Below are 12,792 nucleotides of genomic sequence, written 5' to 3' on the forward strand. Positions count from 1 at the left end.
AAATCCACTTCTCTGGAAAATGTTATGGGGTTTCTAATCAAAATATGACTTTGTTACAACTCAGGGCATTGATTTCATACGTCCTCAACACCAGGACTTAAAGCATGTTTATCAGGGATTTTAGGAGAAACAAGTGAATAGGGAAAGAAATTACATATCAATATTCCTATAAAATATGATTATATATATTATTGATGTTATTATAAATTTTTTGCCACTATTGCTCCTGTTATTACACTACTTTTTTCATTGCATGTTGCTCCAAGAACACATTAATATTCAAATTAGAGCATGTATAGATGCATTGCATTGAATGGGAACACGTGTATGGCCATTTTACCCACATATTGCATAAAGTAAAATGGTATATCAATTAATAACATTATGTGTTTTATAACATAGTTGAGAATCATCTTTAAACAAAATTTGGTAAAAATAAATCGGAAACCTAAAAATGTATATTGTTTTTTTTTTTTAAACAACTGAATCCTGGGGCTGTTCTTCGTACGTTGCTAACTCAGTTAGCTGGATTTGATTGTTGACGATTGGGCTCGTTTTTTTGACGATTGTTGATGATCTTGGACTGTTTGGTTCTTCTACGCTCATCTTGGCGTCCGTTAGCTTAAACCTGATCGGGACCAGGCTTATTTCAGGTAAACAGGATTAGATTGCAGCTTCAGGTGATACTTCAAATCTGTCCCAACCGCTGCTACTTTATTACAAGAGTTCCTTACTGAACCAGGGGCAATAATAATTTTAAATATGTTATGATGTCATTACGTTGTCTTGATGCCAGCCAATCGCTAAATTGCTGATCATGGTTTTGAGTAACGATGCATCTGCCCTCTTCGGGGAACACAAGAATGTGCAGTAATCTTTGATAAATTAATCCAGATATTTTAATCCAATCCACTAATTCGTTTGAAGAACCGAATTAGCCAGAGATCAGTTATCACGATTAGAAGATCTGATATCTGTCAAATCATCTCAGATGTATTAAGCGAGGTACGAAGAAGGGACTTCTGGTGTCCACTCACAAGGACATGGCATAACATATGAATAAAAAAATATTATTATTTTTTTCCTTTTGTTTCTTATGCTCTAGTCCAAACAATGTAATGACTTTATAAACAAATAATTGTTTTCTTGAAAATAAAAACTATTTGCAAAAAATAACAATATAAAAACTTTTTTTTTTAAATAATGCATTGCTATAAACGTCATAAACACATTTTCTGGAAAAATAAGCTTTTAATTTTAGATTTAGTAAAAAATGTATAAGCTTTGTAATTATTATTTAATTTTTAAATATTAACTTTTAGTACTTTTAGTACTTTTTCAACTATTTTGTTTGTTAAATTGTTTTAGTTTTTAAAATGTTTTCACAAAAATAGTTTTAGTTAATTGAAGCACTGAAATGATGCTGCATATTAAACTGCAGTGTGTATATGGCCTACATCAAACAGCTATATTGCATATTTTTATATCAATTCAAAATAGTGCTGCAAAACTTCATTGCCCCGAGAGGCTCTGAACGCAGGACTGTTATTATGCTACGTGCACTGCAGCCTTAAACATCTGAGGCCATTGATCAAAGTCTAAATATCTCTGACACTCACAAGTCTGATATATTCAGCATTTCTTTTATGTAAAACAAGCCATAATACATCCCTTCCTCCCTCCCTCCCTCCCTCCCTCCCTCCCTCCCGCCCTCCCTCTCTCTCCCCCCTCATTCATGCATTGCTAAGTGTCCTGTGTTATTTTCCTGTGCTGTGCTCTCTCTCATCCTCGTTTATATGTGTGTGTGTGTGCATAGACTAGCACACTGAAAGATTAATGTCAGTGACAGGAAGTTGTTTTAAGTTAAATTGCTAAAAGCTCCTCTTCTGCCATGACTACATGCATTTTTAAATCACTCTCCACACGTTTCCCTCATTAAAGATCCTAATTCCCTAAATAAATCCTTTGCTCTGTCTGCAGCTGATTCAGCCGTCCCTGGTAGAGGGGCTTGTTTTGATCAATGTGGACCCCTGCGCTGAGGGCTGGATAGACTGGGCTGCTTCCAAGGTGAGTATACAGTTTGAACAAATAGATGGTGATTTTATAGATGAATATGCAGTATTTTATTTTATATATGGATATGCCAATGTTGCTCCACTCTTCCACCAAAACACTTGCAAGTTCTTAAATACGTCTGGGGATAAAAGTGGTTAAAAGTGGTTTGGGACTGAAAGCCACTGTAAATCGATGCGTACGGCAATCCGCCGGAAGTTAGTTATTTTAGTCTATTAAGGTATAAATATGGATTTTTTTCTTACACCACTTCGCTTCAGAGGGCCTTTATTATCCCCCTGGAGCTGTGTGGAGCAGTTATATGATGAATAGATGCATTTAAATGGACTTCATAAATGAGACAACAATTCACTGCCATTATAAAGCTTGGATTAGCCAGGACTTTTTTAAATATAACTACAGTTTTATTCGGCTGAAAGGAGAATGGCATAAATACCTAGAATGACTCGAGGGAGCGTAAACCATGCTGGGCTAATTTCCATTTTTGGGTGAACTATCCCCTTGAAGGACTGTTCTTACTTTCACAGTATAATCCATATTCATATTCTTTTTTTTCTTTCTAGCTCACTGGATGGACTAGCAATCTAGTGGACATTGTGATGTCTCATCACTTCAGCACTGTAAGTAAATCCCTCTGGCTTTACAACAATCATTCCCAAAATGCTTTATGAGCACCATAAGAGCCAGTTGGCAGTTTTTCATTCGTTATTTTGATGAATTAGGATGAGCTGACCGACAACCAAGAACTGATTCAAACATATCGCCTGCACATTGCCCAGGACATCAACCAGGACAACTTGGCCCTCTTCTGCGGCTCATACAATGCGTGAGTTACTTTTCTTTAAAGAAATCATCTGCATTGGCCATTACTTATGTTAACAAATCTTCTTAATTAGATCTTTGTTTTAATAGGCGCCAAGACCTTGGAATCGAGAGGCCAGTTGCCGGTCTCAATGAGAACACAGTGAAGAGTTTGATGTAAGCTTTTATTTAATTTCTTTCCAGTTCATTTTTTTATGATTGGTTTCATATTTTTCACCACTGTCTGTACAGATGCCCTGCTCTTCTGGTGGTTGGAGACACTTCCCCTGCTGTGGAGGCTGTGGTAAGTGTTTTGTGTTTTTCTTTTTCTTTTTTGTCTTTTTTGCTGTACCCTTCACTATTTTAAGTCTATTAAATTATTTCAAATTACAGGTTGAATGCAACTCTAGGTTAAATCCAACAAAGACCACCTTGCTGAAGGTAAGACAACATGGATTTTTTGAAAAGCCTTAACTCTCTAAGTCCAGCATTTAACTCATCAAAGTTGTGTTTTTTACAGTGATATTTGTATCTCTGTATCGCTGTACATAATATTGATTTTATCCCTCTCACTATGTCAGATGGCTGACTGTGGTGGTCTGCCTCAGGTTGTTCAGGTTAGTCCTTTTATTTTTTTATACTGAACACAATATTAAACACCTCCATCCTTGTGGTTATCTTCACCAATGTTCAAGTGAACATTATGTAATATTAATGTGTAAGCCTGTTTAAACGACATCTAATCTCCCAACAGCCTGGGAAGTTGGCCGAAGCCTTCAAATACTTTGTTCAAGGAATGGGATACAGTGAGTATTTTTATCCGTTTACCTCAACTTTTGACATATTCTAACCTTCAGATGTTTGTTTAATCTGCAGAGAAATCTGGGTCAGCTTTCTCCATAAACATGCATCTGTTTATCTGCATTTCTCAGACACTCCGCTATGCTGATTATCAATTCAGCACAACACTATGACTAATAGCCGTCCTTTTTAACACAAATCAAGCTCAGGGAGTCTGTCTTTGTTTCTTTTCTCTTTTCTTTTTACCCCACAGAACTCAGCATGACTTCCCACACACCCTGTGTTTTGATTAGTTTTCCTTCCAAACTACAGACGTGCACAAAATCCCAATGTCCTCTGAATGAGCCCTCCTCACATATTGGTTGACAGGTTTCGGCGCACCAGTATAGCTCTCAATGTGCTGCCAGCGCTCTGTGTGAAAAAATGTCACCCTCTCTCTGACCCTGTACCTCCCCCTCCAAAGATACTTGCTGTTTCATTTCTGCACTGTTGTATAGTCTTTGTTGCAATCAGGCAGGAATTTACATGTCAGGAGTCGGACCAAAGCATTAGCTTTTCAAGAGCATAATACTTTATAGCATTAATCTGAGGCTTTTAAATGAAGCCATCACAGCTCTAGAGAGTTTTTAAAGGGGTCAAACCACGAGGAATCTAATTGCTAAATCTTATCTTGAGATTAAAGGGAACATACTGTGGACTTGCAAACAAAACCAAAAAGGTTTATTGTGGTTCATAAAGGTTTATTAAGGTTCATAATGACCCATTCCCTCCAACTATGGGGTGGCCGTCATGCGTGAACTCACAGACAGTGAAAACCTGACTGGAAATTAGAGTAAAATTGGATAATGGTTATGAAGAACTTAATTAGGACGTTGTTGTGAATCTCAGGGGGAAATTATTAAATAATAAAAATTGCACAAAATGGCCTCTTTAAGCAGTTTAGATGCCGAAACGATTTATAATTATCTAAGGATATATTAGAGCATTACTGCATCCCAATTCACATACTAACTGTCCTAGATAGTATTCGAAATTAGAATTGGTGTCCCAAATCGTAGTATGTTGAAATGAGTATTCCAAAGATACCCAGATAGTATTTCTGGTTCGAATCTAACACTCTAATGGCTAATATTGCCCACAATCCAATGCATGTTAAATGAGGCTTCTGATAGAACTACAAACAATAGTTAAAAAACTACAAACATGGCGGCTGTGCGAGACTGCATAAGTAGGGAGGGGTTTGACTCTAATTAATAATCCGTATGAAACCTGATAAAAACATTTTTATACAATGTTATCAATTATCATTATATTTCATCTGCAAAAACATTCTGTGAACTTTTATAAAGAGAAGTTGGGTCATTAACTTTTAAATGCATCATTATGCAAACACACAAGGAGAGCTCTCCACATGAAAGACTCACGGCTGGCAGATCAACGAGCTACTACATTTCTCGCTGAAACAGTAAGAAAAGAAATTGAATTAAATGTGGAGGATTTACTTTAAGATGATCGACAGGGCAGTTTAAATGGTGACAGGATGGACATAACCAAGCGACAGAGCGGCCTGCTAAAGGTGCAGTTATGACGTACGTAGTATGTCCCAAAGCTTACCTACTCTTCTGCTACACACATTAAAAAGTATGTACTTGTGTACTGGGCGTAGTATAAGAAGGCAAACTGGGATGCAGCACAGGTTTTTTTCCTCTCGATGCCCTCTGTAGGTGAGGAGCCATAAGCGCAGCATTTAGCTATAAAACACAGCTTTAAACTTGTGTAAATTTTTTTACAGTAACTGGTAGGGTTGAGGTTGTAACTTGCCAGGTTAGATTTTAAAACACAGCCAGCCACAGCTAGTATTTGAACAGTATCTGGCCTCTATTCAGATTAACAGAAACATCGAAAACATTTCCATTATACTTTTTTTTATTGTACAGATATCTTATTGTTCTGTCTGTCTGTCTCCTTTCAACGTTTGCAAACAGTTCCTCATGTTTTGCTCAGTCATCTGAGCACTGAATCAGGTACCCACCCAGATGTGACCCAACAGTTATTTTGACTGGTGTATACATGCTTGCATGCTTCACCTCTGTGCTTGTGTTTAGCATTTGCATGTAGATATTTTATGTATTATTTAGTGGTCGACCGGTATAGGTTTTTCAATGGCTGATGCAGATATCTATTTTCAGGAAAAAATACTACAGTAGAAAAATGGGTCAAAAACATCAAATTCCATTACTATTTTCCATTGATTACTTTGATACAGTACCAAGTATTTGGACATGAAATGAATAAAAATAATTAAATAAAAAAGAGACTTGGCCTGGTCAACATATCGGTCTATCACTACAGTTACTAAAGTGTTTTAGGTTCCAAATGACATTTAATAAGATTTATATAAGTTTTATAGATTAAACTATATTAGACTATATTTTCTATTATTTTTATTAACTGATTTTATTTATTTTGATTTTGTTTATTTATTCTACTATGGTATATGTTGTTCTTTAGTATTACTTGTATTTACTTTGTTTTATAACATTTTAGTAATGTTTATTTGTTTAAAACTTATTTTAAGTTTGTTTTTAATTTTATTATTATTTGTATTTTATTTTTAAGAAGGTATGTGTTGTTTTATAGTTTTGCTCGTACATGTCTTTGCGCTTTGTAATTGCATTTTGTAGGTTTGCATTTTGTCATAAATGCTTCTGTGTGCACATTTATACGCTGTGTAGGCAGACGCAAGACAAATTTGTGATTATCTATTATTACATTCTCGGTTTGGTTTCCTCTTGCATGATGCTTGTTCTTTCTGTTTCCTTGCAGTTCCCCCGATTCTACTGAAGACTGCAATAATGACATTCTCATATCTCTCTCCCATCTCACAGTACCAGCGGCTGGCATGACCCGTCTGTCCCGATCCCGATCCTCCTCTTCCAGCATCACATCCATGGATGGCTCACGCAACCGCAACCTGAACAGCTCTCTGGACGGGCCCAACTCTGGAGGCCTGGACAACCAGGCAAGGCCACAAACCATGGAGGTCTCCTGCTAAAGAATCTGCTATCCTTTCACTTCTCACCTCCTGTTATATTTGTCCTAGATACCTACATGTTTCTAATGCCTTTAACAGTGAGGCACAGGAGGCTCGAATGCGAAATGTATTATATACTGAAAGTATGCATAATAAATATATACAGATGTTACTATATGCTAGCCACATTTTCAGTCAGTCATAAAAGCAGATTAAATTAAAGACTAATATATATTTACACATGAAAGGGTCTTCCATAAGGCTTTTTTATCTCGGTTCGTGTTACATTTAATTAATTCCACCTCTTTTTTGAGCCACTCTCACGTAAAGGAAAACACTTGCATTAAAAAAATGTTTTTATGTTTGATGGTGTGACCTGTGACCTTTCCTGTGCTCTTATCTTGCTACACTGTGTGAAGTTGTTTAATTTGTTGTCCTGTTTAAATGTCTTACAAATGTGTTCTGTTGTTGAATCCACTTTCCAGTTCATCCTATGAATGTAATGAATGTTCAGTAACTGACTTTTGTTGTATTTATATTAAAAACTCTAATGGGTTGTACTAAAAACCATCAACAAACGCTTGTAATGACTCAAAATATCATTTATGTTCTTTTTTATGTTTCTTTGTATTTTTTTAAAGTTACAATAGGCCATCACCCTTTTAAATATTCAAAACAAAAGTAGCAACGACTTAGTTTGATATAATATCATGTTTTTCTTTTGTACATTTATGCCCTAACCATTTTTTAAACATAATTCTTAATCAAAACATTGATGTACACAGGAATGACAGGTGTATATGACTATGAAATAGTGTCTGACAAAGTCACTGTCCACTGATTCTCAGTTACTAAATAAAGTTAGATCATGGAAAATAACACTCTTTGTGGATTTTTTTCTTAGACGTATATAACTCCTATTGTTTTGCTTTCTAAATAATAATTCAAAATAATAGCATTTTCAGAGTCAGTCTCAACCTCAGACAACATTTTAACGTTAGGCCTATAGGACAAGGAAGTTAATCAAGTCGCAAAGTTTCCGACCACAAATGTACTTTTTTGCCCCTTGCATCGAACAACCTGTATCCTCAGGTTGTGGTTACGCTATTTTTAACAACTTTCAAAATAATAGGTGCATATCAGGGTGCCAAGAAAACATTAGAAGCTTACATTTTGAATTTATGAATGCTATATAGCATTTGCTTAACTTTCACATATTTGTAGAGTTTATATGTCTATTTCCATTATACATAATCTATTGTAAATGAAGGCACCACATCTTGCACAATTAGTCCTTTCATGAGTATAATTCTGTTGCGTATTTATGGATGTGTTAAGTCTATTGACACAGGAAATTTAATTTGCATGTTGGTTTGTTCACCACAACTCCTACTCAAAAACACTGAAGTCAATTCACACGCATAACAGAGGATGAAGGTCACGTCAGCACCATTCTCATCTGCACTCATCTAGTGATAGGATTCATATAGTGGATGCTCTTTTCTCACATGGCCTTCTGGTAATTTCAGCGTTTTCACCCACAGAGTTGAAACAGCCGAGTAAGTATTTTTATGTTGCTCTGGTTAAATGTTTGTCTGTCTGTCTCTTTTTTTAAAAATAAAGGTTTTGTGTTGTAATGCCATTAATAAGTTCACAAAATGGGTTTTCGCAGTGATGCTGTTGAAGAATCATTTCTGGTTCCCCAAATAATTTAGAAAGCTATGCAAAGGCACAGAGCCTTTCGTTGAAGCCTTTTGTTGAAGGTTCTTCACGGAACCAATAAAGAACCTTTATTCTTAATTTATTTTCTTTTTAAAGTCTATCTGTCCATCCAATAAGTTATGACAACATGTTTTAAATTGCTTCAACTCATCAAAATAAGTTATACAAGATTCAGCTACATTTTTAAGTCAGTTTAATGTAAATTAGGTTGAAATTACTTAAACATCCATGCTGATTGTACTTAAAAATCTATATATCTATCCGTCCGTCCATTTTTCTATTAATCGATAACTGGCCAATTAAAATACAGTTTTACTTTTAAATACAGTGTTGTTTCTTTAGTTGTGTTTCAGGCTGGTTTCTGTCAAAAACTCTGAAAATGGTCATAAAATAAACATGGGCTGTCTAACAAGCAGACTCTGGCACAGATCTGCTGTTCACAGACTGGAGGATCCCGTATCGACATCTGATGGGTGTATGAACGTGAACACCTTTTCTTTGTCAAACACCTGAAACTCTCCTTTTACTACATACTTCATATTTTCAATCATTCATGTTATGTATAATTATCCCTCAACTGCATCTGTTTTACTTTAGTTTCACAAAATCACATGCACAAGGCAGTGGCCCTATGCAACTTTCCACCCCACAGGTCTGATGAGCATACTATATTTATGGGAGACATACTGAACATTATATCAGGGTAAGCAAAGAATTTTTGTTTTTTGACATAAAGGTATGCAAGTCTTTGCTAAAACAAAAGCAGAATGGGTTTGTTTCTGTTACAGAGATGATGACATGTTGAGGGTTAGTTCTAGATCAACTGGCACAGAGTTTTTCATCCCTCACACCTATGTTTCCAAAGTGCGCAATCGGTCAGTCATGTTCAATATCTTTTTTTTAAATTACTCATTGACAAAAAGAGAGAAAAATAGAGGGTTTTTTTTATTCGCTTTGGTACTATTTTTACAAGCAAGGTGTACATTTTCAAAACTCATAGTCCTAAAATCACATCATCAAAAGTGCACTTTTTTCAAAAATTTCACATATATTTAATTGTGTTAGTACAATACACAAAACCACAAAGTCTCATTTTCACTACACAAAATAAGAAAATTAAATAAATAAAAAAAACATTTTTATGCATTTGGCAGACGCTTTTATCCAAAGCGACTTACATTGCATTCAAGTTACACATTTTACATTGGCGTTGCTAGCGCCGTGCTCTACTGTTTGAGCTATAGGAAAAATAGCTCAAACAGTAATAAGAGTTTCATCTTCATAAATGTTTCATCTAAATGTTTCATTCACAGTAACCACCTTTCATAAAACTCCTACTATCAAACTTTTGATTTGCGTCTCTTCTCGTTTAGTTTAATACATTTGTCTATTATTTAATACAAATGATCATAATGGTTTATCAATAATCATTTTGTACACAGATTTCTTTAGATATTGATTGGACTTAGTTGTTTGCCATTTCTGATAAGGATGACCATATGTAGCCTAATTAATTATTTTGATATTAAAAGCTATTTATTTTAGATTATAGCCACTATGTTCAAAGTGTGTGTGTGTGTGGCCAGGTAAACTCTACATTATGGGGACAAAATGTCTCTATAAAGATATCCTAAATCCTTGTCCTTGCAGGGACATTTTTTGCTCCCTATGATGAAACAAGCTTATAATCCTACAGAATTGTTTTTTTTATTTTTATTTTTTTGAAAATGTAAAAATGTAGAAGGTTTTGTGTGATGGGTAGGTATAGTGTAAGGGGAAAGAATATTCAGTTTGTACAGTATAAAAATCAGTACACCTATGAATACCCAGACAGATATTAAAGTAAGTGAACCAGACGTGTGTGTGTGTGTGTGTGTGTGTGTGTGTGTGTGTGTGTGTGTGTGTGTGTGTGTGTGTGTGTGTGTGTGAACAAAGAGTAGAATAGAGTATAAGGGATGGATAAGACGGATGGAATCAAATATAGAATTGTACATTACAGTATGTATGTGAACAGATTACCATGGTAGAGGCTGCCACATTACTGTAACTCACCGTTATAAAGGTCAGTATAGATTCAGTCATATGGCACAGTGAGAACATTTACTCTACTGGCAGCAAACTCTGTTCTATCGCCCAAAACCTCATGTGTCATAACTTTATCACACATGTTGATAACACACTGAATATATACTATTACAAACATTATGGATTCATTTATATAAAGTTAGGCAATTTAAGCATGTTTTCTTATGTGGCATCTGTAGCCTGTGTTACTGTAGATAATTCAGCAACAAGGGTGATTTAAAACATGTATTTTGCTTTGTTTGCTGTTGGATGAACTGATTGTTAAAAGTACTAAATTAAAAGGTCATACAGTTGTGTTTCAGTGATTAAACCAAATTTTCTTTGAAACAATGATGTGGACTGAAATATGTGCAACCTAATGAAAGCATGAGATCAGGTTTTGAAAGAATGTGTTACAAGTGTGATCAGTTTGGATTTTTGTACTAAGAGTTTTGAAAATGTACAACTTATTTTGTGAAAATAGTACCAAAGCAAATAAACAAAACTAAAATACAAATGCTAAGAAATGTTCAACTTTCTGTTATGGAAGGGCCGGGATTGAGTACAGCCTGCATGGGTCCCCTTGTTCTCACTTGATCACTGCTGATTTAGTGGTTTTGGAAAAAGCATGATTATTATGTCCAAAAATAATTACCAAATCTTGTTTTATTTTAATAAAGGTGGTTGTTTGAAGGGGTCACCAGGAGAAATGCAGAACAACTTCTTATGCTGCCTCAAAACTACTCTGGATGTTTTCTAATCCGGGAAAGCCAGTCATGCCCTGGTTAGCCAGTGCTCTAAAGGCAATTTATTGCTTGCCATCTTTTGTATTAATTATTAAAAGTCTATTTGTTAACCTTAACAAATACATTGCTGTTGGTTGCAGGTTCCTACTCACTCTCAGTGCGACAAGATACAGGCCATGTGCACAATGTAAAGCACTACAGAATCCATCAGCTCGAAAGCAACTGGTTCTATATCCACCACAACCGGTCCTTCTCCACTCTCACCCAGCTGGTAGACTATTACTCACGTAAGGTCAAATAACAAAAAATAACATAAAAAATTGTCTTCTTTCTTTGAGCTCCCACCCTCATTTCGACGATGATAAATACAACATTTGAATGTTAAAATAAATAAAGGATAAATGTCATCTATTTACAGGACCGTTTAATGGAACATACTGTCAGCTGACTGAACCTTGCTTACTTCATGACTCGAACAGAACTGTAGCACATATACCTTCACCAAAAGCAATCCAGCGGCCCAGTCTTAACTGGAGAGATGTGTCCAGGTGGGTTTTCGCTTTTATTTCTATCACACTTTCCAGGCTTCTCCAATAGGCTAAAGCTTGCTGGTTGTGTTATGCAAATAACTTGGCCTAATGTTTAATATCATCATGCAGGTCGATGATTCAAAGGCAGTTGAAGGGGACCGATCAGGAGAGTCTGGTTAGCGAAGGACTGCGAGAGACTATGAATACATATTTTTATATCGCAGAGGAGTCGAGCTGTGAGGACTGAGTGACAACCAAAAGGACATTAATTAACATTGTTTTGGGTGTCTTCGGTGTAATTGGACCACAACAATCTGTCCTGTATAGAACATTCTCAAGCCTCATTATGATGGTCGGTCTCATTTGTTTACATTAGTTCATGCATAAACTAACATTAGGCTAACATCGAGCAATATATTACAGCATCTATTAACCAAATGTTATTTAACAATAAAAAAAAAAATGTTCACGTTAATTCACAGTGCATTAACCAACGTTGACAGATACAACTGTTGATCTTAAAAATTTAGCAGTAAATGTTGAGAATGGATTAATAAATGCAAGTATTGTTCATTCTTAGTCATGTTGTAGGCAAGTATCTAATGTTAACAAATGAAACCTTGTTGTATGATCTTTTATTAATTATCATTTTGGTTACTTTATTTATTTTTTTTAAATCAAGATTTTATGTTACAGTCATGTTTTGTGTCTGTTGTAATGAATAGAATGCATTACCTTGGGAAACTGTTCAAAAGAAAGCCAACAGAAAGTAAAGGAAATACAAACTATAAAGAAACATAGGCCTGTGTTCAGTTGTTTAGTTTAATGTAACAACAATTTAAAGTCTTTTTTATGTGTCAGCATTTACGTGGTCAAAATGGGACTATTTTTTAGAAAATGTGAGAAATGACGTGTTTATATGTGATCATGAGACCGAGCAATTGTAAGGTAGGCCTATTATAACTATATTAGACGCTTGATATGAAGCAGGTTTTATAGGTAACAACTTACTTAAATAATT

At 35.3% G+C, this 12,792-nt stretch overlaps 2 protein-coding genes across 4 annotated transcripts in view; both read left to right on the forward strand.

The window, feature by feature from the left end:
* Positions 1-7,588, forward strand: part of ndrg3a (ndrg family member 3a) — a 48,889-nt gene extending 41,301 nt beyond the window's left edge. For 2 of the 3 annotated variants that reach the window (XM_067432315.1, XM_067432316.1), the window contains 10 exons: positions 1,981-2,067; positions 2,637-2,693; positions 2,796-2,899; positions 2,986-3,051; positions 3,127-3,178; positions 3,268-3,315; positions 3,456-3,491; positions 3,629-3,680; positions 5,661-5,699; positions 6,564-7,588. In XM_067432315.1, coding sequence (XP_067288416.1) covers positions 1,981-2,067; positions 2,637-2,693; positions 2,796-2,899; positions 2,986-3,051; positions 3,127-3,178; positions 3,268-3,315; positions 3,456-3,491; positions 3,629-3,680; positions 5,661-5,699; positions 6,564-6,730 — 708 coding nt within the window. In that variant the 3' untranslated portion in view covers positions 6,731-7,588. The remainder of the gene's footprint in view (positions 1-1,980; positions 2,068-2,636; positions 2,694-2,795; positions 2,900-2,985; positions 3,052-3,126; positions 3,179-3,267; positions 3,316-3,455; positions 3,492-3,628; positions 3,681-5,660; positions 5,700-6,563) is intronic. The other variant, XM_067432317.1, reaches the window with a different exon arrangement.
* A 547-nt stretch (positions 7,589-8,135) lies between these two features.
* Positions 8,136-12,524, forward strand: sla2a (Src like adaptor 2a). The gene is made up of 8 exons (XM_067431619.1): positions 8,136-8,268; positions 8,774-8,906; positions 9,029-9,134; positions 9,220-9,306; positions 11,176-11,279; positions 11,382-11,528; positions 11,660-11,789; positions 11,901-12,524. The coding sequence occupies exons 2-8, from the start codon at positions 8,828-8,830 to the stop codon at positions 12,016-12,018; spliced, it is 771 nt and encodes a 256-aa protein (XP_067287720.1). The 5' UTR covers positions 8,136-8,268; positions 8,774-8,827; the 3' UTR covers positions 12,019-12,524.
* The last annotated feature ends 268 nt before the right edge of the window (positions 12,525-12,792 follow it).

This window comes from Pseudorasbora parva, chromosome 22 (assembly GCF_024679245.1).
Source record: "Pseudorasbora parva isolate DD20220531a chromosome 22, ASM2467924v1, whole genome shotgun sequence".
In the NCBI taxonomy this organism is placed as follows: Eukaryota; Metazoa; Chordata; class Actinopteri; order Cypriniformes; family Gobionidae; genus Pseudorasbora; species Pseudorasbora parva.